The sequence below is a fragment of the Chrysemys picta genome, chromosome 13 (genome assembly GCF_011386835.1).
Source record: "Chrysemys picta bellii isolate R12L10 chromosome 13, ASM1138683v2, whole genome shotgun sequence".
Classification (NCBI taxonomy): Eukaryota; Metazoa; Chordata; order Testudines; family Emydidae; genus Chrysemys; species Chrysemys picta.
In genome coordinates, this window is record NC_088803.1 from 51603839 (window position 1) to 51629141 (window position 25303).

At 50.6% G+C, this 25303-nt stretch overlaps 1 protein-coding gene across 9 annotated transcripts in view; it reads right to left on the minus strand.

The window, feature by feature from the left end:
* The window catches only part of SLC2A4RG (SLC2A4 regulator), a 41888-nt gene extending 17858 nt beyond the window's left edge, over positions 1-24030 (minus strand). For 3 of the 9 annotated variants that reach the window (XM_042847368.2, XM_065566228.1, XM_024106754.3), the window contains exons 1-2: positions 23463-23987; positions 18168-18388 (exon numbers count right to left, since the gene is read on the minus strand). In XM_042847368.2, coding sequence (XP_042703302.2) covers positions 18168-18388; positions 23463-23780 — 539 coding nt within the window. In that variant the 5' untranslated portion in view covers positions 23781-23987. Of the gene's footprint in view, positions 1-18167; positions 18389-23462 lie in introns of all 9 variants that reach the window. The other 6 variants (XM_065566231.1, XM_005291740.4, XM_024106755.3 and 3 more) reach the window with 5 other exon arrangements.
* Positions 24031-25303: the final 1273 nt, after the last annotated feature.

The window sequence follows — 25303 nt, forward strand, 5'->3', positions numbered from 1 at the left end:
CACTTCAGGGTGGGTAAGCCCTTCTTTCTTCCCCCGAAGAACTCACAGTTCAGGGCACTCAGCCATTTCAGCATCCTACTCATTCAGACTCCCCCTTTCTCATGAGCCCTACCCTGCACGTAATTTACTTATGACTAGGACTGTCTGAATCCAGAAAAAGACTGAAAATTAAAGGCAGACAGGGTCTTCGGTAAAAAAATAAAAATAAAAACACCCTCTTCTGGACTGATGCGTTCACTGGCTGCACCCCAGAGATGGCTGCATTTCAACAGTCATGTCAGCATGTGAAGTGCTTTGGGGTGAAGTGGATTGGATACGTGCACGGCCATGATTAAACAGTAACTAAGTCTGAAAAGTCCCTAGAATACCACTGCACGAATAATGCGTGTTTCTCATTAGCTCTAAGATTTCAGACAGTATAGGAGGAAGGGTGCAGCTCCAAGAACCCGAATACAAAACCCTGGAGGACAACTGGATTTAGTTTATTTCTTGAAGCAATACCCCTTGAGTGAGAGGGTGCATGAAATTCTACTCTCAGCAGCAGAGCTGGTAGGTGTTCAGCCTAGAGAGAAAGAAGTGAGACAGTGGGGGAGGTTATGCAAAAGTAGATGCGAAGTCCTGAAGTTTAAAGGTGAGCTGCGTAGGGAGAGATTAGACTCATGCATCCAAGGAGTGCTGGGGGGGGGGGGGGGGGGTTGGCTTTTTAAACAAACAAAAAAACATTTAAAATTCAGATCTTCAAGCCTGGAAGAGGGTTTGAGAAGAAAGTAGATGTTTTAGTTCAACCACAAGTTGCTGGGCTCCATACAAGAATCAAGGGGTGAAGTTCTCTGGCCCGTGTTACGCAGGTCAGTCTAGATCAGGTATGCCAAAAGGGGGAGGGGGGGAAAAAGAGAGGAGATAAGATTTTGGTTTGAAACCAACAGTTGTCATATGTGCTGCAGTGCATCAGAAAGTACGTGAGCCATAAAATGCTCTCTTCCCTGTTTTCAGCCAGGAGGGGGTACAAACACACACACACACACACACACACACACACACACACACACACACACACACACACACACACACAGAGGAACCAGGCTGGCACAATAATTTGATTGAGCAGTGTGCTATGCAATGTGGCTGCGCTGTCCTCTCAAGCAGGGCACAGCTGGCTACGGCTGGCACCAAGTCACACCGCTCCAACCACTGAAGCAAAACGGTGACGTGCCGTATCACGCCAACACAGTTCCTCTCATCCAAAGAGGTACGTTCCTACAGGGTCCGTTCAGAGCGGCTGCAAAGTCAGCAGCGCCAGGGAGCCCTGAGATCAACAGGGATGTGGAGCAGGAACTCCCTCTGCACTTGCAGGTCTGCGGAGGCTGCAGCCTAAACCCTGCAAGGAGCATGGAGAGTTCCCTCTTGGCTTTGCAGGGAACTTGTAGGGGACGAGGGTGGCCAGTCGGGTCCACTGGATAAAAGCCTGGATATGGGACGACGAGAGCCTCCTGGCTCTCTAACCGTGGAGCAGCCAACTGGTTGCTATTCAGGCCTCCTCCCAGCAGGGGAAGCCACGGTTCAGTTTGCCAGGCATTGGAGTACCCAGGGTCTGGAACTGTTAAGGAGCAAGACGCTGCCTGATGAAGCCCCCGCACTTTCAGCGAAGATTCACCCACTTCCTTGATGCCCCCCCCGCGTTGTTGGTGTTGTTGTTGGTACACATACCTTCTGCAGAACGGCACTTGTTTTCCCGTGTTTGTTCTGAAAACACCCAGCCTCTCTAGATGTAAGTTTTGTAAGAAAAGAACCAAAGTGCGCTTTGGCTCACATCCAGCGTGACTAGTTCAGATAAGAATGAGCAGCAACGGCAAAATTAAAAAAAAAAAAAAAAAAAAAAAAAACAAATTAACCAGTCAAGCCACGGAGCGTAGCTCAGCAGCATGCACCAACACATTACGAGACATCACGACGTAGGTCAATTGTTTCTTGCAATCCGAGTAACTCAAAAGAAAGAAGCAGAGCGGTTTCATTCTGGTTTTTGATGCGTTGTCTAAAAGCAGGATGTTTAAAAAGGATGCTCTAATCTAACCTTTTAGGCTTCCTTAGGCATTTGTTTTACTATGGAGTCCAGAAATACTTAAGTTATACAGATTAAGGCTTAAAATAAATGGGCACAAAGAGGAGAAATTTGCATGCTTCAAACTTTTTTTTTGAAGATAGTGGTAAATGAATCAATAAAGGTTTGGAAATTGCTGGTCTAGATGATCACAGTAGCCCCTTTTCTGGCCCTAAAGTCTGTGAACCACTGTCATTCCAAGAAATTGGAATGCCCTTCTACTCTCTACAGCTGGTCAGAGGAGTTAAACCCAGTTTACATTAGTAAAGTTTTCACCAGTGTAACATTCAACTTAGGTGCTTAGCCTAAAGACTCCATTTTTGTTTACAGCTATTAACAAACATGTGGGAGAAAGGAGGTCTGTGTTAAAGAGTCAACATCTCAGGTTTCATGGAAAACTGAAAAGGCCGTGGGCAAGACCATGAAGAAGTCCCCCAGCAGAGCCAGGAATGAGCAGATCTGAATCCTCACACTCACAATACACCCTTCATTAGTCATCACAGAAAGGCAAAAATCCAATCTCTACAAACTCCTTTGAAGGTCACCTCCACGAAGGGACCCTGCCATTTTGAAGCACGCATATGAAGCAAGCAGTCTCAACATCCCCACAGATCAGCAGGTGGGGAAATTTAAAAAAAAAAAAAAAAAAAGGGTCAACTTTTCACTCGTTATGCTGTTTGTTTCTCCTGCCCCGATCCCTCCTGCAATTCTTTCAACACCGACAAAAACGACAAGTTTTGGTTATAGCCAGTTTCTCGATCAGGCACTGGGTGCCGCAGTGTTTGGGTTGCAAACAGCACAGCGGAACAGTTATTTGTTTAAAAAAACCAACAACTCCTCACCCCCCTGCTGGACTAAAACGATACGTCTACATAGAGATCCATGCAGAGGGGGCCGGGTGGCAGTTGGTGACTAGATCTGTATTCGGGGCCAAATTGAATTATTGGCCTTCTCGGAAACGCTGCTGCACTTGTTCTGGCTGGGGAGGGAGGGAGGGAAGCAACAAGCTTTATTCACACAAACCACAAGGCCCCCAGCAGCCTTGCTGGTTATCAGAGAACAGACAGTGCAGCGGGCTGGAGGGTTTTTTTAAATATAAACAAACAATTGCACTTAAGGCAGGCCCCTCCCTCTCAAAACACATGGCCAATCGCCGTCTCCATGGCGACGGATGAGCCAATGGGAAGGCAGTTGCCAACTGGTTTGGCAGCTTAGTGCAAGGGGGCCCGCCCCTGGTCCAGCCCCTTGCTAGCCACCCCCACCCCGGACTCCTCCTCCACTTCCTGTGGCTGCTCTTGGCCCAGAGGTCGTGGAGCCAGAATTAGTCAACAGCCCAGGGAGCGTGCACAAGAACACATGGCCCGAGAGCCGGAGCAGGAACAAAGCCCCAGCAACGCAGAGCTTGCTGGCCAGCCCGGGAGGGAAGCAGTCGGCAGACTCAGCCTAGGGAGAACCAGCCTGCTTGGGCTACTCCAGCCGGCAAGCCAGGGCTGGAGTCGCTGTGGATTTCTGCCCTGGCAAGGCTCCTCACCCCACCGAGGGCCAGATGTGTTCTCTCCCCCTCCCCTCCCATGGCTCTCACCCCCAGCACTGCTCTGTACGGCCCTCCCCATCGTCTCAGGGCGTCTCCGTCAGACTGGCCCAGCAGAGGACAAGTAGGAGGTGGATAAAGATGGGGTAGGAGGAGAGATTTAACTCATCCCCACTCCAAACCCCTCTCAGAGACAGGAGGGTGTAGCCACGGGAGCAACCCAAGGCTAAGCTACGTCGTGATCAGTAGGGCTGCATCGGAAGCATTGAAGTCCCAGTGAAGAGAACGCCAGCCTACTTCTCACCGCAGCAAAAATCCACTTCTTCACCAGGAGCCACACATCCGGGCACGGCAGCACTTCCAGCAAATCAGCACCAAACACATATCACAGCTCCTTTGCTAACGGCACAACAGTACAGCCTGAGAGGAAGTGCAGTCTAATAGATAGAGCACAGGACTGAGGGTCAGGAGACTGGGTTCTATTCCTGCCACTGACCCGCTGTATGGCCTTGGGCAAGTCACTTTGCTCTCCATTTCCCCCTCTCATCCTTGTTCAGACTCTTGGTCTCTTACTGGGTGTTTGTACAGTGCCTAGCACAACGGAGCCCCGATCTCAGTAGGGGCCACTAGCGCAATCAAAACCTCTCGGCCAACAAATGGATCATTTCCGTCAGAGTCTCCACATAAGGTTGGATCAGTTTAACTGAAGACGTGATGTTAAATGGATTTAGTTCCAGCCAGTGCAAAGGACACTGTGGACACATATTTTGGTTTAAACTAGGTTTATTGCAGTTTAACGTAAATTGATAGGAACAGGTTTTAGATGAACTGAAATGAGGGGCTTGCACTGGTTTAATTTAAATCAGGGCAAGTTTGTGCCCAGACACTCACACAATTTTACCTCTTAAAACAATAAAAAGCACGAAACCACCATGGCAAGGGTTGCCAACTTGGTAATATTTAAAAACTGGACACTCCAGCAGGAGTGCAGGAACCTCCCCTACCCCTCCTCTTCCCCCTGAGGCCTCACCCCTGCCCACTCTTTTCCCCCCTCTCCTCCCATCACTCACTGATTTTTCCCTCCCATCCCCCCGGGTCAGGAGGGTCTCGCCTGTGGAGCCAGGGCTGGGAGCTGCAGCCACCTGTCCCAGGTAGGAGGTAGCCCCGGCTGAGTAGGAGCTGGTGTGGGTGATGGCCCAGCGCCTTCCCGCCTCCAGTGACCGGACAGTCAGGTCCCCTTTTCGATCGGACTGTCCGGTCAAAAACCAGGCACCTGGCCACCTTAACAGGTGCCAGGTAGTGTTTACTTCTTTGCGAACAAGCTCACCACTGATGGCAGTAATGGAAATAGGACTTGTTAGTTCATATGAGCGCCCTCTGCTGGCTGGATTCTGCTTCTGAAGAAGGGGGGAGGAGCCAGTGGCTACTAGACTGCTCGGATTGTTTGGGGACCCCCCCGCACCAACCAAAAATATTTAGAGGGAACAGAGCAATTGATTTAAAAGGAAATATTAAGCATGCAGGGGCCATTCCCCAGCTGCAGGTAGTAGATCAGCGCCATGGTCACATTTCAGGTTTAAAGTCCTAAGGAGCATTTCTTTAGGAGTGCAGGCTTAAAACGGTAACGTTTAGGCAGCTCAGACACAAGGCTGCCTATGCCTCCAGCTAGGACAGGATGTGGTAGACAATGGATTTGATACCAGGAAAGACAGGAGACTACTCAGGGTGGCAGTTGAGCGAGGACCTAGAGCGTAAGATGCTGCACGTGGGGAGGCCCAGGTTCCAGCAATGAAGTGTGCGGAGGGTTTGTGGAAACATGGCACGGCTGATGAGATCCACCAGTCTGGGGAGGGAGGACGCTTTCTAGTTCAAGGACAGCCCTTACTGTAGTAAGGACCAGCAGATGGACCAGCTTTGAACAGAGCTCAGAATGGGCCCTCAAGACCCGCTCCCCCCCTCGAGAGAGTCAGTGACAAAGCCCTCCAGCTGCTGTGCCTTCCAGGTATCAGGAGGACCAGGTATTCCTTTTCCAGACACAACGGGTGGTGGGAAACGCGATGAGCGGATCCACCCTGCAGCAGGCGAGGTGCTCAGGCCGTGGGCTGGGCTGAAATCGTGATGGCCCCAGAAGGCAGATGCCACGCTGAGCAGCAGCTACTGCCCCATCAGTGCTTGTGTGTGTCCAGTGATCTCCCCCCCCCCCCCCCCCCCCCCCCCCCCCCCAACCCCAACACATCCCTGCTCCAAGGGCCTGGAAAACCCCCACAGCCAAGACCAAGCGCTCCCAAGGAGAGAAAGTCTTTTACAAAGCAATAAATCAGGACTAGGACAGCAGGAAAGGGGGGCCACAGCATGAAATAACAGCCCTGGAAACGTAACAGCCTCCCTGCCCTGCTCCCACCTGACTCGTGCACACCCACCCACCGAGCACCCTATTACACACACACACACACACACACACACACACACACACACACACACACCCTATTACCCACCAGCCTACCTTCCCACTTCAGAAGCGCACAACAGTGATCATAGGCAAGGGCAGGCCACAGAAGAGCATCTGCACGTAGAGCAGCTCCAAGCAGAATGGAGATACAGAGGAGAGGGGAAGCCCCACAGGCAGAGCCCTGACGAGACTGACGTGGGGTCATACAAAACAAATCAAACGAATCAGCCTTGTGACTTCCTCTGAGACGCAGCCGCTTTGCAAGCTGCCGGGACACGCTCACCACCAAGACAGAACAGTGACAACAGCTGGTGTAATCATAGCCTAGGCAATTGGCTCAGCCATCCCTCAACACCCACTCGAGGGAGCAAGGCGCTACCTGGATTAGACACAAGCCTTATTGAAGTCCATCATCCAACACCCCTTCCACATCTCACCTTTAGTACCCAAGCATCCAACCCTTAGCACCAGTATGAGTCAGTGCCTGGGCTCCGGCAAACACCTTGCTCCTAAGAGACACTCCAAGGCATTTTGGGACATGTGGCCCCACATCCACCAGATGACAAGGAGGGAGGAACAGCTGGGCAACTGGAAGGACACCCATGCTTCAGCTACCCAGACAGCAAGGGGAGACCAGGCGGCCTGCAGATCTTAGAGCACCGGCAGTGGGAACGACAGAGGAGAGGCACTAAGGAAGAAGAGTGCAAAGAAAAAAAGGTATCCAAAGAGAACGAGGGAAGATAAAGCAAGACACCACAAAAATCCCGGCTAGGAAGCTATGCATCTATAAACAAAAAACGGCTTCATTATAAATCCCACTGGGGAGCAATACAAACTGACAATCCATGCAAATGTCTGTAAATACGTACAGATTCGACACTGCCACAGGATTCTGGCAAGGTTTGGGTCTCTCTGCTTTAGCTCTTCCGAATATACTTGGGAGTCACTCTCCCATGGATGCAGTGAAAGCACTTTTTAAATATATAGCACCGGGCTCCAGTGATGAATCCTAGCTGTTAAGTAACAGTCCAGCACCTCTTACTTTCTTTCCAGGAGTAATAGGTGCAGAACGTCTTGGAACAGGGACTGCCACCACCCAGCTTCCAGGACTGGAAACGGATCAGGCCCTTTAGACAGCAGCAGCTGCCAATGTTTACAGATGGGGGAAGAGTCTGGATTGGTCTAGATTCCAAGATGTGCAGCTGCAAATCCCACGTGGCTAGAACATCCCACCTCTAGTCGTGGTAGAAAGCTGGCCGCAGCCTTCACAACCACATGTGCATTTGTAGAAACAGAACAGAATCCTCCCTCTGCCCATCACACCCCAGATGCATATACCGCCTTGAGATGGGTCTGAGGAGCTCACCCATGCATGCAAGGGAGAGAACACGCATGAGCGAAGTTCTGGGCCTGTGAAGCCTGCTCAGCTAAACAGCTGGGCTGGAAAAACACGGATGGACAGCATGCAAGGCCGTGAGGAGCCAAGTGGGCACAAAGCCAACCAAAGCTGTTTACTACTAGAGCGATTCCTTAACAGGCCCTCATTAGACTATTCTCCTTCTCCGCCCCCTCTGCACACTTCCCACAGACACAACATGGGATGATTAAGTTCAGAGACACTCAACGCACGCGGCCATTGTGCAAAAAGAGGACTGGCACAGTGTGTCCTACAGGGGCATGTGTGTGTGTGCATGCTGCATTCTAGGAACGCAGAGTGCCCGAGACGGGAAACAACCTCCTGCAAAAGGCTGGTAACAGCAGGAACCATTTTTCAATCCGCTCCCAAACCTCTGGCCTGGAAAAAAAAAAAAAAACCCACACCAAAAACCCTCCCTTGTTTTCCAGGAAGGAAACACACACAGCACATGTGCCAAACTCCACTGTCTTCTCCCCCGCAACACTCAAAGCTCCTCCCAGCCCTTCCCTGCAACAGGCACCAGAACTGCAACCAAACTAGCACTTTCATCATAGCGTGGTGGGGAAGGCAAGGTTGGGGTCCTTGCCCTGGAGTTCTGCTAGGTGGTGTTAGTCAGAGTACGGTGTGGAGGGCAGGGGGAACCCTGACCTCAATCCCTGTTGGGGAAAAACTGAAGCAAGGGAGTAGGATGCCCCCCCCCCACCCCAAATGATGGAAACAGGAGAGGAGAGGAAAAAATTCTAGGCATGTGATAGAAGAGAACAGGAGCAAAGAGTGAGCAAGTTCTCCAGGAGAAACAACAACAGCTACTGGAGGGATGCTACCAAGGCTGTATCCAATCACTCGAACCCCTCACCTTGGGCTACCACAAGGACACCGAGCTGGGAGCCACCTTCTCTACGGCAGCCTCTGCACTTGCTGTGCCGACATCCAGAATGGCCCGGGCAAACACGTGTTCTAGTTTTAGGAGTTGGATGAGATCGGTCTCAAACGGCCAGGAGTCAGCATGCAGGCTGCCAGCCTCGATGCAATACCCCAGCCTCCCTCTACAAGCATCTCTCCCTCTTCAACCTTCCCTGCTGCAAGACGCCTCCTCAAGCCCATCATCTTCTGGACAAAGAACTGGAAGGAGGGGGCGTGGAGTCTCATCCCACAACTAGGCAGAGGAATATTGCTCTGCAGAGGCGATATGAGCTAAATCTCTGCCTATCCCCACCCACACTGCCCTCCCACCTAGGACAACCCCAGCCCTTGCACATCTGGTGGTGAAAGGACACCTTCCCCAGGTAGCAGCATCCATGCGTGTGTTCCTGGGCTGCAAGAAATGGGGGCTTACATAAATGCCCTGAACATAGATCTGCTGAATATTTGGCATCTACCCCCGATAGGGGGGAAAAAGGGCTTTCTGAAGTGAACAAAGATTCCTGTGGGTAAGTCTTGCATGTGTATCTAGGAGGAATAAGTTCAGTCAGATACATCCCTTTCCAATAGACAGAGGAGACACATCTGTGGCCAAGGCATTTGTGGAGCAGAGAATTGTAAGCCAAGGAGGAGCAGATCCAGGTATTCAGATGAATTGGAATCAAGTTAGTCTAAACCCTCAGAACTCACTGCTTCCCACCCAAGCTGGTTGTGATCCCACTCTCCTCCCACTTTGCACATCACACATACTATTAGCTGCTCTACATAAAAGCTGATGCTGTAATATTCCCTCTTGCAAGGTGGAATTTACTGTCCTGCCCATTTTAGGGTGGGGATGGAGATCTCCGTTTGTTCTGTTCAGACCTCACACCAGGCTCATCATTGTAGTATCTGAGCACCTGTCATATGCAATAGCTGACTGCCCTGTCCCTTGATGGAAGGTTCATAGTATCGGTCACTGGGACCCTCCTCTATTCCTCAAAGGATGGGCCCTGGGTGCTCCCAGCCTGCCTGTAAGAGGTCACAGCTCCCCTCTCAAATAATGGGGGGGGGGGGGGGGCAGGAAGGAGAAGAGGATATTTTCTTTATCACTAAATTGCTTTGCACACACTCCGTACTCCCCGTTTGTTTGGAGAGTATCTGACCATCGGAGGGCACTTTTGGAAGCCAGAACATGCCGCCATGAAGCCTTCTCTGTACCAGGCTTCTGCTAACTCAGCATATCCACGCTATTGTCCGTTGGAGGCTGCCCCCTCCTTCCTTACCTCACCGTGTTGGGACGCTGAACATGGCTATTTCAGTACCCAAGGTATGTGAAATCAGCCACTGTTCCCAGAGCCCCGAAGTGACTTGGTACAGCCACAGGGCAGGGTAGCAGCATTAAGTCTTGACTAACACTGTGTATTCCATTCACATAAGGAACAGGAAACAGCCAGCACAAAAATCCAGGCCAGGATTTCTCCATTGCAGCCTAGTCCAGGTGATGAGTGTTTTCATGCTGTTAACCCTGTAGTAGAGCCACACAGATAGCATGCTTCAGCAGACAGCTAGTTCCCTTGCAATGAGCGGCGGGGGGGGGGGGGGGGGGGGGCGGGGGGAGAAGAAAACGCACACCCCCACACACCCCTCAATCGGAACAGACTTGAGGAAAAAGGGAGATGAATTGGATTTTCCATGCCTAACTGGGACAGGTCCCATTACAACCTGACAGCATCAAGCCCGCTATTATCCAAACTCCTGGCAAGGGTGCCAAACCCTTCTTCAAAGGGTCAACTAAATAAAACTCTGAAAGCCAAGACCCGCCAGCCCATGCCAAGCAGCTGTTGCCAAAAAAAAAAAAGAAAAGTCCCCCCCTGCCACCACCACCATTTCTGGATTGGCGTCAGAACTTGTAACATGCACCTAGACAGCTCCAGAGACCATTTCCTGCCCCCCCCCCTCCCCCCACGTGTGATTGGCCTCAGTTGGGCCATGCTATGGATATGATCCAGTTACAGAATAGGGCTCCTCCCTTCTCTCTACCCACTGCCGAGTGCTTCTTCCAAACACGCCCCCCCCCCCCCCAGCAACAGCATTCCACGCTGGAGCTACCTAGGCAGCTCCTGGAAGTGGTCTCTGCACCCACTGCCTGATCCCAAGAGGTGGCCATGAGCACATCCAATTCCCACTGAGGTTAGCTGCTCTGGAAGTGCACTGTGATCTGAGCTGTAAGGTCAGACCTGGACCTTGCTATGCTCAGAAGCGTGGCGAGTTACAGCAGAAATCCAGGCTAAGGTAGGGGAGGGTGGGGGTAGGGGAAAAAAAGAGGAGGAGAAATCAGGGCAGTATTTTAGGACATGCTTTAGGGCACCGGCACTCTTTTGGAATCTAACCAGGCTCTCGCTGCCTGCTCTGCATCACCTGTAGAAGGAACCTCCCCTTTGATTCCTTTGTCTGGGCAAGGAGACAAACCCTGTTTGCCTACAGCTCCGAGAGGTAGAGACAGGCCCACGCCTGGGAACTGCACGGCTTGGAAGCGACTGGAGAGCTCGGCCCGGTATAAGGGAAGACAAGACTAAGAGTGGAAGGGAGGAGAGATGGCGGGAGGCCAGCAACAGCGGAGGCGTTTGCTCTTTGAGGGATGACTGCAATCCGCCCTGAGCGAGTCCCTCGCTGCCTGCTGTAGCAGAGTGAGCTGCATCCTCCCTGCCCAGTGCAAAACTGAACTTCCCAAAAGGCAAAGTTATGAGGACGGCTGGGAAGGGGAAGGACACATGGAACAAACGGACTCTGCAAGGCGCTGATGAGGAGTATTTCCAATAGATGGGCTCATGACTTCCCAGTCACACCAGGGGACACAATGACTAAGAAGAGGGCTTGGAAAGCACCCATGTGACCAACACTTCCACATTTCCTAGGAGATGGGCTGGGTACGCTGTACCCCTGCCTTACCTCGGTGGCACCCTCATACTGCCGGGCCCTTTGTCCCCAGCTAGCAGCTCGGCCGCCTATAAGAGCTTGCAACTGCGTCCGAGCTAATGGACCTGGGTTTTTTAGCATAAGCAACAGATGCTCCTGTTTTTAGATGCAGAGGGAAGGAGTTCAATCCCCAAACAAGACCCATCCAGGGCTGTCATACAGGAAAACAGAAGTATTCATCCAAAATGGAGCTCTACAGCATTACAAAATACTGGTTAGTCCCAGGTGGTGGGAGGGCTGCCCCCTCTTATTACATTGCACACACACATCACAATTATTACTTATGTGCACCAACACCCCCACTGCTAGTTGCCTTTAACTATAAGGAAAGTTAACGAGAGGACAACGTGCCCTTCCACATGCTACGTTTTACCAAGGATGCCACCAGATTAGGCATCTCCCTTCGCATCCCAAACAGTAGATGCCTATTCACAAGGAGGCTAGAACTATGATCTTATTAATAACTCAGCTGGAAGCAGACCTCCTTAGTGGTGAATTCTGTGAGCAAGGCAGAACCTACCTCACCCATTATGAATCAGGCAACATTTTTTAAATTTAAAGTTTAGAGATAGGGAGCTCTAAAAGATTTTTGACTATCTGCAGTCAGTTCTGTAAGTGCAGCAAGAACTGGTCTCCCCATGTGTGTTTGCACAGGCTTCTGGGGCACCATGTCCAGGAATCCAGAAAGAGAGACATGCAAACTTCAAAAAAAAAAAACCCAAAAGCTTATTTTAATGAACACCTCTCCAAAACTCATCCGCTTAGCAATATGGCCTCACTGCTGCTCCCTTTGGTAAATGCCCTACTGCTCACCCCCTGCGCCTGAGGGATGCCCACAGAGGTAAACCTCTATTTCAATTCAACAAGACAGATGGATTCACAGCCACCTCAGAAAGAATTAACACCATCCCCAAGTCAGCCTGCTTGATGACAGACAAAGGGGACCAGGAAGCGGAATGAGGGAAGTGGACTGGACTGAAGAATTCAAGGATCTGAATGTACAGGAGGCTTGGAGTTAGTTTCTGCAACTCTGACTTAAAGCATCTGAAGCCTACATTCCCCAAGCAAGGGGCGGGGGGGAGGAGGAGGAGGAAGAGGAATGTGTAGAGAAGGGTTGCAGACCAAACTGCATGAACAAGCATCTCAAAACAGGTTAAAAGACAGCAGAGAGCCTACACAGAGTGGAAGATGGGATGGATCAGCAAGGAAAGCTACCTCTGGGAGGTCAGAAAGAGTAGGGAAAAGAAAGAACAGCCAAGCAGAGCTGGACCTTGCAAAGGAAATTAAAACCAATAGGAACATGTTATTTAGCCATATAAATAAAAAGAAAACAAGGAAAGAAGCGAGACTGCTAAACACTGAGTAGGGGGTGAAGATTAAAGATAATCTAGGCGTGGCCCTACACCTAAGTGAATATTTTGCTTGAGTTTTTTGGTTTTTTTTTTTTAAAAGAGTAATTAGGATCTTGGAGGTAGTGATGGGGGGGCTACGGGGAACATGGATATGGAAGAAGAAATTACCACATTCAAGGTGGAAGCCAAACTCAAATAGTTTAATGGCACCAAATCTCCATCCAAGAATATGAAAGGAAATAGCATATGAAATTGCAAGCCCAATAGGCAAAGATTTTTAATGAATCCGTAAACTCAGGGAATTATAATCTGACTGGAGAATCTTAGATATAGGTACTATACTTGCTAAAGAAAAGAAGTGATATGGGAAACTACAGGCCTGTTAGTTTTACCCCAATTGTATGCAAGGTTCTAGAACAAATTTGAAAGTAAGTAGTTAAGGACAGAGGTAAATGGTAACTGGGATAAAATACAACATTGTTTTACAAAAGGCAGATCATACCAGATCAACCTGACGTCTTTGAGAAGATAACTGATTTTCTATACAAAGGAAATGCAGTAGATCTAATCTACCTGAATTTCAGTAAAGCATTTGATACAGTTCTGCATGGGAAATTATTAAATTGCAGAAGTTAGGGATTAATATGAGAACTGAAAGGTGGTGACAGAACTGGTTAAAGAGAAGAGTACAACGGGTCATACTGAAAGGTGAATTATCAGGCTGGAGGGAGGTTACCAGTGGAGTTCCTCAAGAATAAGTCTTGAGACCAATCTTATTTAACATTTTCATTAATGACCTTGGGAACGTGCTAATAATATCTGTGGATGACAAAGGTGGGAGGTCTTACCAATATGGAGGAGGACCAGAATATACAAGATTTAGAGGACCTTGAAAACTGGAGCAATAGAAATGGGAGGAAATTTAATAGTGCAAAGTCATGCACTTAGGGACTAACAACAAGAATTTTTGCTTTAAGCTGAGGACCTACCAGTTGGAAGCAACAGAGGAGAAAGACCTGGGGGTATTAGTTGATCAGATGATGATGAGCTGCCAATGTAACGTGGCCATGAAAAAGTCTAATGCAATCCTAGGATATATCAGGTGAGGTATTTTCAGTAGAGATAGGGAAGTGTTATTACCATTATACAAGACACTGGGTGAGACCTCATCTGGAATACTGTGTGCAATTCTGGTCTCCCACGTTTAAGAAAGATGAATTCAAACTGGAATGGTACAGAGAAGGGCTATTAGGATGATCAGAGGAATAGAGAACCTACAGTACAAGAGGAGACTCATGGAGCTTGGCTTGTACAGCCTAACAAAATGAAGGCTATGGGGAGATACAACTGCTCTCTCTAAATACATCAGAGGAATAAACACCAGAAAGGGAGAGGCGTTATTTAAGTTAAGGGCCAATGTTGGCACAAAAAATGGATATAAACTGGCCATCAATAAATTTAGGCTTGAAGTTAGATGAACGTTGCTAGCCATCAGAGGAGTAAAATTTTGGAACAGCCTTCCAAGGGGAGTGGGGGCAAAAGACCTAAAACTAACTTGTTTTAAAACTGACCTTGGAATGATGAGATTAGCTACAATGGCATACAGCTCATCCGCAACTGTTATTAGCAAATCTCTCCAATGGCTGAAAGTAGAACACTAGATGGGAAGGACTGTTACCCTACGGAGAATTCTTCCCCGGTGTCTGATTGGTGGGTCTTGCCCACATGCTCAGGGTTTAACTGACTGCCATGTTTGGGATCAGGAAGGAATTTTCCCCCAGATCATATTGGCAGAGATCCTGGGGGCTTTTAATCTTCCTCTGCAGCATGGGGCACAGGTCACTTACTGGTCTGAACTAGAGTAAATGGTGGATTCTCTGTAGCTTCAGATTTGAGGACTTGAGTAACTCAAACAGACCTACTATTACGGGCCTACTATAGGAGTGGGTGGGTGAGGTTCTGTGACCTGCGCCATGCAGGAGGTCAGACTAGATGATCATGAACAAATTGGAGAAAGTCCAGAAAAGAACAAAAATGATTAAAGGTCTAGAAAACATGACCTCTGAGGGAAGATTGAAAAAAATTGGGTTTATTTAGTCTGGAGAAGAGAAGACTGAGGGGGGACATGATAACAGTGTTGAGGTACATAAAAGGTTGTTACAAGGAGGAGGGAGATAAATTGTTCTCATTAACCTCTGAGAACAGGTCAAGAAGCAATGGCCTTAAATTGCAGCATGGGCGGTTTAGGTTGGACATTAGGAAAAAGCTTCCTGTCAGGGTGGTTAAGCACTAGAATAACTTGCCTAGGGAGGTTGTGGAATCTCCATCATTGTAGATTTTTAAGAGCAGGTTAGATAGACACCTGTCAGGGACGGTCTAGATAATACTTAGTCCTGCCATGAGCGTGGGGGACTGGACTAGATAGCCTCGAGGTCTCTTCCCATCCTACGATGATCCTTTCTGGTCTTAAAGTCTATGAGAAGGCCAGACCCCTCCAGGACAAGCCAACCGGAAAACAGACAAGCTATTTCGGCTGGTGTTAGACACCCGTCTGCTACGGATCTTACATCCCATCTTCAGGTTCAGCTCAAACAGAGCATTCACCCTCACAGAGGTGATGTGGAATGGGAAATGAGAGCCTGCCTCTAGTGATGGCCTCTATTCTGAACAGGACAGAAAAGCTTAGGCCAAGTACCCGAAAGGATTTTGTGTCGAGTACCTTGTTACATGCAGTTTCCTTGCCCTCACTTCATACCCTGGGGTCCAGGAATCTGAGTTTTCCCTTTCTTCCAACACCATCTGTGGTTTAAAAGTCTTCAGTCGCAGAGATTATGAGGCTAGAAGGGACCACTGTGATAATCTAGTCTAACCACCTGAATAGGGTAATCTAATGTAACCGACTTCCCTCAATTAATTCCTGTTTGAACCAGACCAGATCTTTTAGAAAAGCATCAGTCTTGATTTTAAAAATCGTAGAGAATCCAACATTAATCCTTGGAAAAGCTCACCAAGGGTTATTACTCTCACTGTTAAAAATGTATGCCTTATTTCCTGACTCAATCGGTCTAGCTTCAACTACCTGCCACGGGATCTTCTTAAATCTTTGTCTGCTAGACTGAAGAGCCCATTATCAATGTTTTGTTCCCCCATGAAGGTACTTACAGACTGTGATCAAGTCCCACCCTTAGCCTTCTTTGTTAAGCAAAACAGATTAAGCTCTTGGAGTCTCATTGGGAAACATGCCTAATAATCCTCTGATCTTTCTTGTGGCTCTTCTCTGAACCTTCTCACATTTATCAACATCCTTCTTGAACTGGACACCAGAACTGGACACAGCATTCTAGCAGTGGTTGTTCCAGATACAGAGGTAGCATAAGCTCTCTACTACCAGATATCCCCCTGTTTATACATCTAAGGATCTTACTACCTCTTTTGGCCACGGCATCACACTGGGAGCTCACGTTGGACTGAGTTATCCAGACCTGAATCCTCCAAATTTCCCCACTCTGATAAGTCACAACTGCAGATTCCCTAGGCCAGAACAGCAACATCTGGTTTATTCGGTCCTCTCCACTAGGCGTCACTCTGCCTGCATCCACCTTACAGAACTAGTAGCAGATCCCTGCTCAAGGAGGGAAGCGGATTCCTCCCCGTCCATTGCCTTTTTAAACTCAGGCAGAGCACAAGGCAAACAGAGAACCTCTATCCTGAAATCTAAGACGATTATAAATACATAATTGCCTCACCATTTGGTTTATTTTTAGCCTGGTGTTTCCCCAGCACAGATGCTGTGTGGAGTTAAGTGGCATGTCAACATGCGGCATGCCTGACTCAGAGTCAAGCGCTGCTAGGAGCCCCATCACTAGCCTGCAAGCCCACATTAAGCCAACGCCTCCAGGCGATACAGTAGCTGCTTAAGGATAGGACTGGGACAGAATGAGAAGGGACACTCTGCACTAGATCCATACCTCTTGCATCTGAAGAAGTGAGGTTCTTACCCACGAAAGCTTATGCTCCCAGTACTTCTGTTAGTCTCAAAGGTGCCACAGGACCCTCTGTTGCTTTTTACAGATTCAGACTAACAAGGCTACCCCTCTGATACTAGATCCATACCGACGCTTGAATGCAAGAATCCACAACTAGTGGATCGGTTTGTGCCAGCACCCAAGCACCCCACCCTTCCCAAGCCAGTAGACACATCAGGCAAAATAATTACCTTTTCCCAAGGAATGACATCTGCCGTTTTGCTCAAATCAGGTCAGAAACATACTGGCTTCCGCCTCCTCTCCCAGGCCTCCCTCACCCCCATTTCCACTCTCCCACCTCCTGCTGCATAAAATCCCTCCTGGACACAACTAGCACAAACCCTGGCACAAGACAGTCCAATGCTGCTTTCTCCGGAGAAGCTGGTGTCCCCCACAGGGACAGAGAATCCAGCAAGTCCAAGGGATTCCCATGGGAAAAACATCACTATGTGGCAGAGAGAGGGGCCATTCATGTCCACCAGTTTCATCACTACAGCAACTCTGCTTCAGGGACCACAGTGAGGTGGGCCATACAAGTACTCAAGACAGAGCGATTTAGCTAAGGAAGAACAGATATGGTTCCCTCCTGAACCTGCCAACCCCCAACACTTAGGCTGCCCCTGGTGCCCTCCCACTGCTTGGATCCTGAGCTCCCCAATGCAGCACAATCAATCATCCCACACCATTCAACCAGCCAGGACTGATCATTAGGGATACGCCTTCCCATGGTTCAAACCTGTGCCAATAACTTCCCCCCCCCCCCCTCAAAGAAAGGACCTGCCCTGCAGGTTCTGCTGTCCTCAGCCACACATCCAATGCAGCAGCGTCTTGGCATCTCAGGTTCACCCTTGCAGAGGGAGAAAAAGCTATTTGTCAGTAGGATTTTTAAATACACCCTCTCCTGGAAGATTTCCCCACTGCCCAAGCCAAGCCATGTGGGGCAGACACCCCGAGCACAGGAGGAGGCAACAAGTGGGATCCAGCCAAGTTCCCTACCCAGGCAGCACAATCAGCCGGGGTGGGGAGAATATGTTGGTTTTGGTGCATCACACAAAGATGGAGGCTCTCGGTGACAGAACGTAGGATTCGAGCGAGACTCGGTCCCTCGTTGCTTGAGGCACAAGCAGCCCCTGGAGGTCAGGAGGGGAGAGAGCTCCCTGCAGGCTGGGCTGGCCATAGCACGAGGGGAAGGAGCAGCTCCCATCATGCTCTAGCTGCTGTGATGCAGGGAAGAAACAGATGCTCCTCCACCCGCCAGGCCACCCCCTAAAGCCCAAGGGATACACCTTGCCCAGCCCTACTCTGATAGGAGGCAGTAGGACTTGCACTTATCCCCTGCAGGAGGCTGGGAGACACCCAGTTACTCACCTTCTCACCCCCCCACGCCCCTCCCCACCCCAGCAGCAAAGCTCCTACCTCTGCCTGGGCACCGGGATGTAGGCCGAATGCAGAGGGGGGCGCTGCTCCAGCCCCACGGTGAGGAGTCGCAGCGCTGCCTCCTTGTTCGATCCCTCCAGCTGGCTGTGGGCCATGGCAGGCAGGCCCTGCCGCTCATCCACCTTCCTGCCATTCAGCACCAGAGTGTCCGTCAGGCCCCTCGGCTCAACTTCTTCCAGCAGCACCTTGCCATTACAGCTCTGCAAGACACGACAGAGGGACAGAGCTCTCGTCACGGGCGTCGGGGCGGGCAGCAGGGTTATAAGATTTAGGGGTCCAATGCAGCGGAACCCCAGTCATCCCCGGGACCCTGAACCAGCCCTAGCAAACTTTGAAGCCTGCATCCAGAGTCACCCCTGAGCAAAGACTGCTCTGGTGCTCCTCTCCCGGGAGCCCCGGCAGGACGAGAACTTGAGTCAAACCTTGGAGGATGGATGCAGTTTCAAAACAGAGCACGTTAGGAGTTAAAGAGAAGCCAGGTTAGTCTGCAAGTCAGGGACCCCACCGCAGGTTCTGCAGTAAACAAAGCGGCTTCGTTAGCAACAGCCAGACCCCATTTTTCCCCTTTCTGAAAAGGCAACTGCTTCAAATAGCCCCTTCCCTCACCTGCAAACTCACCCCCTCCAAGAGACAGACACACATTTCACACAGACACCCCATCCAAACTGAGGTGCAGGGGGGGTGGGGGAGAAGTCTGCTCTCCTGCTGTTCTGCATATAACTAGAGGACTTTGGTCCCCAGGGCCACCAAGTCAATACTTCACTCCAGGGCTAGAATTATACCTTTGGCCTATAACATACACACACACACACACACACAAAAACACACACACACAACCCACAAGTGATTTTTTTAAACACATGCTGGATTACCAGCTACATAACCCCCATCTGGAGAGGGACTTTGCTGGCTCTTTCACCTCTCACCACGAGCCCTCCATGTCTGTAAAGAATCAGCCAGGTCTGGTTTCTGCAAACAGGACAGCAGCAAGGCTCCCAGACACCTTCAAGTTATCTTACACAAACACAGCAGGTGTGAATCAAGGCAGCTCAAGTCACCCCTCCCGCTTGCGCTAAAACCGATGGCAACCGTCTGCAAACCCCTTTCATTTTTCTGTAGCAGTTCTCTGTAACAGGCCCCACCCCCTCCGCCCCATTGTGCGACACTTACTTATGCCAAGCAGCACTTCCACGCAGGAGCAGTCCAACTGACTTCAATGGGACGGCTCCCACACGTTGCCCTGGGTAATGGTTGCAAAGTTAGGCCATAGCTACAGGAAGTAGACTCGCCACAGCTCTCAGCAAGAACACGCTCCTACAGGAGGGAGGGTTTGAAACCTATGGCTGAACTGCATCTGCACAGACTGTACTCCTCAGCGTCTAGACTACGCACTGCTAACCCCTCCAGAAAGGAAGCCACACAGAACAGAATGCATCTGCTTATTCCTCAGATATGGCCCTGAGAGCCAAGCTCGCCCCACTCCTAACCCTACCAGAGTAGCTCAGAGGCTCCGTCTACACTAGGACAGTTTTAAAGAGGACCGTTTACATTCAGTTCCCACCCATCCTTTTTGCCTAGCCACTCAAGCTGGCAGCGTGGAGAGCAGGGGACGACTGTTAGGTACCCACTGAGGATTTGGGAGGGGTGGTTAGTGAGCAAACAGTGATCTGAGAACGCAAGCTACCGATCATTAAGTGTTCTCGAACTGCCAAGAATTGTCACTTCCCACTGACTGCAGTGCCACCTTCTGGAGAGGTCAGAGCTGATCAAGGCCCCTTCCAGCCACATGGAATCCAGCTAAAGCCAGCTGTGCATGAGGTCTGCATGTCTGTTTGCGAAGGCCAGACAGACAGACAGAAAATGGGGTCCAGTTGTACAGAGAGACAGGTATGGTCAGTGATCCTTTTAAACAGGAACAGTGTCACAAATCACTGAAAGTAACGAGCTGCATTTCTAATATCCTCTTATTGATTCTACTCACGACTATGTTCTTTGTTTACTTGCACTATTGTAACACTAGTAATAATAGCAGCATATCTAGTCATGTCCAGTTTATTTAAAAAAAAAAAAAACTCTAAAATTTCTGTCCTGATGCCTTCCACAGTTTCCCACTGCCATTTAGGATCTACTTGCGTCCCCACCTCTGTAACGTGCACATTTCTGCCCAAACCATTCTGTTACAGGCCTTCTGAGACAAAAAACAGCATTTGCTCCCCCTCTTCCTAAACAAATGTGCACAGGAATCAGGCAAATTTTAAACAGTGACTGTGGTGGGAATAAGGAGTTACCAATTTGAGAGGTCAAATGTATTAGGTACTATGCTTTAATAGCCATTGTGACTGGACCCGGCCTTTTTCAAAGACACCTGATGTCAAAAACTGCTGGGCTCCTATCACTAGTGTTGTTCAATATATTCATAAGCCACCTAGAAAAAGGGGTAAACAGTGGGGTGGCAAAGTTTGCAGATGAAACAAAATTACTGACCGCAAAAAGTTATAAAGGGATTTCACAAAACTGGGTCACTAGGCAAGAAAATGGCAGATCAAATTCAATGTAAACAGAAAAACTAATGCACATTGGCAACAAGTAATATAGACCCCATCATTTTGTATGTATAGTTGGCATTACGTTTTTCCACTCAAGAAACAGGTCTGGGCGTCATTGTGGATAGTTCTCAGAAAATATCTAGTCAAAATGCAGCAGCAGTCAATGAAGCTAACAGAATGCTAGGAACCATTAGGAAAGATAGAAAATATCAAAGCCACTATATAAATCCATGGTACGCCCACCCCTTGAATACTGCATGTAATTCTGGTTGCAATAGTCTCAAAAAAAGTATAATTGGAAAACGTACAGAGAAGAGCAAGAAAAGTCATTGGGGGTATGGAACAGCTTCCATACAAAGAAAGTTTTAAAAGACTAGGACTATTCATCTTAAAAAAAAAAGCCAACTAAGGGGGATAGGATAGAGATATATAAAATCATGAATAGTGTAGAGAAAGTGAATAGCAAAGTGTGTTATGTGAAAGAGTAAATAAGAAACAGGGTTAATCCAATGAAATGAATAAACAGCAGGTTTAAAAACAAACACACAGCCAACCTGTGGAACTTGTTCTCGGGGGAGGTTGTAAAAGCCAAAAATAATTGGGTTCAAAAAAGAATTAGATAAGTTCGTGGAGGACAGGTCCACCAGGGGGGCTATTAGCCAGGATGGCCAGGGATGCAACCCCATGCTCTGGGTGTCCCTAAGCCTGACAGGCAGAAGCTGGGGTTGTACAGGGGATGGATCACTCAATAATTGCCCTGTTCTGTTCATTCCCTCCCAAGCATCTGGCACCGGCCACTGCCGGAAGTCGGGATACTGGTTTAGACGGACCATTGGTCTGACCCAGTGTGGTCATTCTTACGCAACTCCTAAAATGAATCACCTGCTACATACAGCAACTGTTGCCATATTGTACTCCAGGCCTAAAGAAGTCCACTAAGAAGCTTCAACAGCAACATTATTTTTGAAAAAACAGGGGGGGGGGCAGGGGGGAAATTGAGCCTCTAACGGTAGCTATCCCCACACTTGATTAAAACAAGTGTACGAGTTTGGGATTGAGGGGGAGGCGAAGACACCCCATCGAGTAAGAAGAACAGGAGAACTTGTGGCACCTTAGAGACTAACAAATTTATTAGAGCATAAGCTTTCGTGGGCTACTGCCCACTTCTTCGGATGCATATAGAGCGGAACATATATTGAGGAGATATTTGTTAGTCTCTAAGGTGCCACAAGTCCTCCTGTTCTTTTTGCGGATACAGACTAACACGGCTGCTACTCTGAAACCCATCGAGTAAATTCAGTCTTTTTACAAAAATCCTAGAATTTGCTAGTATCAAAAGCGCAGAGGAGTTTGTTGTGATAAGTATCTCCCCCTCCTGCTCCCTCAAGCTTGGCTTAAGTCTGAGCAGTCTGCTCACGTAAGAACCAGAAAAGTGCAGCTGACAGAAAGTACAAGTGGTTATCATCTTCTTCTTACAGCGGGGAACTTACAGCTGCGTAGCCAAGGCTCTCGGGGGTGTGAAAATTCACAGCCGAGATATGTAGTGAAGCCAAGCTAACCCTCACTTAGCTGGGCAGTAAAACTCTTCCAGCGACCTGGCTTCCGCCTCTCAGGGAGCTGGATTAACTACAGCCGGGGGAACCCCCTCCCACCGCCACAGCGAGCGTCTACACTGAAGCAGGACAGCGGTGCTGCGTTGGAAGTGTAACCAGCCCCTTGTCTCACAGCAAGCAACCCTGCTCCTGCAGGAGCTCCCGGGGGTGGGGCACACACTGGGACCGGCACAGAACTGAGGCCGGGGAGCGAGGTCTTCCCCCCCCCCCCCGCCCCAGCTTAGGGGCGGTAGGACGGGGCGGCGGGACGGATGTGCAGAGCCTTGGGTGGATCCCACCGAGGCTGGAAGGTCCCTCCTCCCCCATGATCTCCGCCCCACCCCCCGGAGCTAGCGCTTTCCCTCCCTCCCCCTGCCCCGCCCCCCGGGCCATGCAGCCCCCTCCCCCCACCCCGGGGCTGGCCGCCCCCTCCCTCCCCCCGCCCCGCCCCCGGGGCTGGCTGTCCGCGCGCGGGGTGATTGATGGCCCGTGCATTCCTGCAGCGCCGAGCGGGCGGGCGGGCCGGCGCTAGGGGGTGGGGGGCCGGCCCCGCTCGGCCCAGGCCCGCTTCCCTCTAAACTTTCCGCACGGCCACTTCTACCGAGCGGCGCCATCTTTAGCGAGGGAAACTTTCCCGGCACCGCGGAGCCGGCCGGCAGCCACCCCCGTCTCCGCCCGCCCGCGAACGCGCTGCAGCGGCCCGGCCTCCGGGGCGGGCGGGAAAGAGGCTTTGCAAGCCCGGGCAGGACCGAGCTGTCAACAGCCCCCGCTGACACCCCCCCCTCCAAAAAAAATAAAATTGCAACGGCGCCTTCAACCGACGCCCACCCCCACCTCCCCCAGCGGGGAGCGACACGTCCCTCCGTGCAACCCCCTCGGAGAACTCCCCCGCCCAGTTCCCCCATACAACCCCCCCCGGAACTCCCCATGCAAGCCCCCCCGCCCCGTGCAAGCCCCCTCCTATGGGGAGCGCCACACTTATCAAGGCGCGACACCCCCCACAGGCAGCTCCTCCACGCACATGCAAACCCCAGAGGCAGCCGTAGCAGGCCACGGGACACACCCACCCCGCCGGTGCCGCGCTCAGCCCCGCTCCCCCTTGGCAGGCTCCGGGAAAGGGTCGGGCCGCCCGTTACCTTCTGCAAATGCTTGGCCCGGCCCTTGCCGGGGCTCTTCCCCTCGAGCCCGTTGGCCACCGCCGCGTCCTCGCTACTTTTCCGCCGCCGCCGCCGCCGCAGCAGGGCATCTTCCACCAGCACCGTGTAGACGGCGTTGCTGGCCGCGGAGGCGGGGGCTTTGCACGCCTGGATCACCCCGCAGTACAGCCCGTGGCGGTGGGCAGCCGACGGGGGGCTGCAGTCGGGGCAGCAGGGCCCGGCCGCTGTTAAGCCGGGCGGAGGGGAGTAGAGCCGGCTGTCCGGGGCGGCTCTCTTGGGGAGGCGCTTGGGATCCATGACCCCCGCGAGAGGGACCGAGCCCCCTCCCGGCCAGGGAGAGATGGGGGGCGCCGTGCGGGCGGAGGCTGCAGCCCAGCCGGTGTCTTCGGGTCGCTCCCTCCACACCGAGCTCCCCCGGTCTCTGCACCCGCCGACCACGCCCCCCCCTCCAGCCCGCGCTCTCCCCCTCTCGAGGCTCGTGCGAGCCGGGGAAGCAGTCTCCACTCCCCGCCGCTCGCCATTGGCCCGCTCGCTGTATCAACATTCCGAAATGGAATATAGGCCCCGGCCCGGAGCCGGCTCGCACGCCCATTGGCCCCACGGTGTTGCCAATTAGCGTAGGGGCGTTCCATTCGCCCCGCCTCCCTCCCCAGCCCGGCTGTTGTAGCTGCTGCTTGACTTTGATTTCAGACAGGGAGGGAGATTGGGGTTGGGGAGGGAGCCGGGGTTTGCCGCTGGGTTTAGCGGCCATCTTCAGGGGCTTGGGTGGGGAGTGAAGGAGCCCTTTCGCCTTGGCGCTTTGGGGTGAGGAGAGAAAGCAAAGCCTCCAACGGGCAAACATGGTTCATTAGTTAAAAGCTGCATGTGTTGTTGGGTTTTTCCTAAATGTAACCACTTGGAGATGGACCCCAGTCGAACCCCCGGCTCTGAACTTTGGGGAAGTTGGATTCAGATCTTAGCCTTTAGTTGGGATTCTGTACTTGGCAGCTGGGGCCCATCTTTATTGACTATAAATAGGCTCACAAAAGCTGTTTGGAGAAATGAATAAGCCAGTAACAGTACTTTTCACAACTAAAGGACCCACTGTCTGAGCATCTTAAAATAACTTAGCAATGTGCATAATTTGTTTAGAATCCAAACTACCTGATCTGAAGAGATTACAATCTTAAAACTCTTCACACAGCGCACAGTCAACCTGTGGAACTCCTGGCCTGAGGAGGTTGTGAAGGCTAGGACTATAACGGATTAAAAGAGAACTGGATAAACTCCATGAATTTAAGTCCATTAATGGCTATTAGCCAGGATGGGTAAGGAATGGTGTCCCTCGTCTCTGTTTGTCAGAGGGTGGAGATGGATGGCAGGAGGGAGATCACTTGATCATTACCTGTTAGGTTCATTCCCTCTGGGGCACCTGGCATTGGCCACTGTCGATAGACATGATACTGGGATTGATGGACCTTTGGTCTGACCCAGTATGGCCATTCTTATGTTCTAAAAGCAGATAATGACATGGGCGAGGTATACACTATACAAAGTCTTTGGCAGGTGAAGTTTTCTGTGTATCTTGTTAGTTCCAACTTAAACAAAAAAAAAATCAACTTTCTCCATCTTCCAGTCAGTCCTGGTGCCCAACTCACACATCACCAGGTTTGTTTAAAACAAACAAAAGGAAATATTTCTTCATACAAGACACAGTCAACCTGTGAAACTCTTTGCCAGAGGATGTTGTGAAGGCCAAGACTATAGCAGGGTTCAAAAAAGTGCTACATAAATTCATGGAGGATAGGTCCATCAATGGCTATTAGTCAGGATGGGCAGGG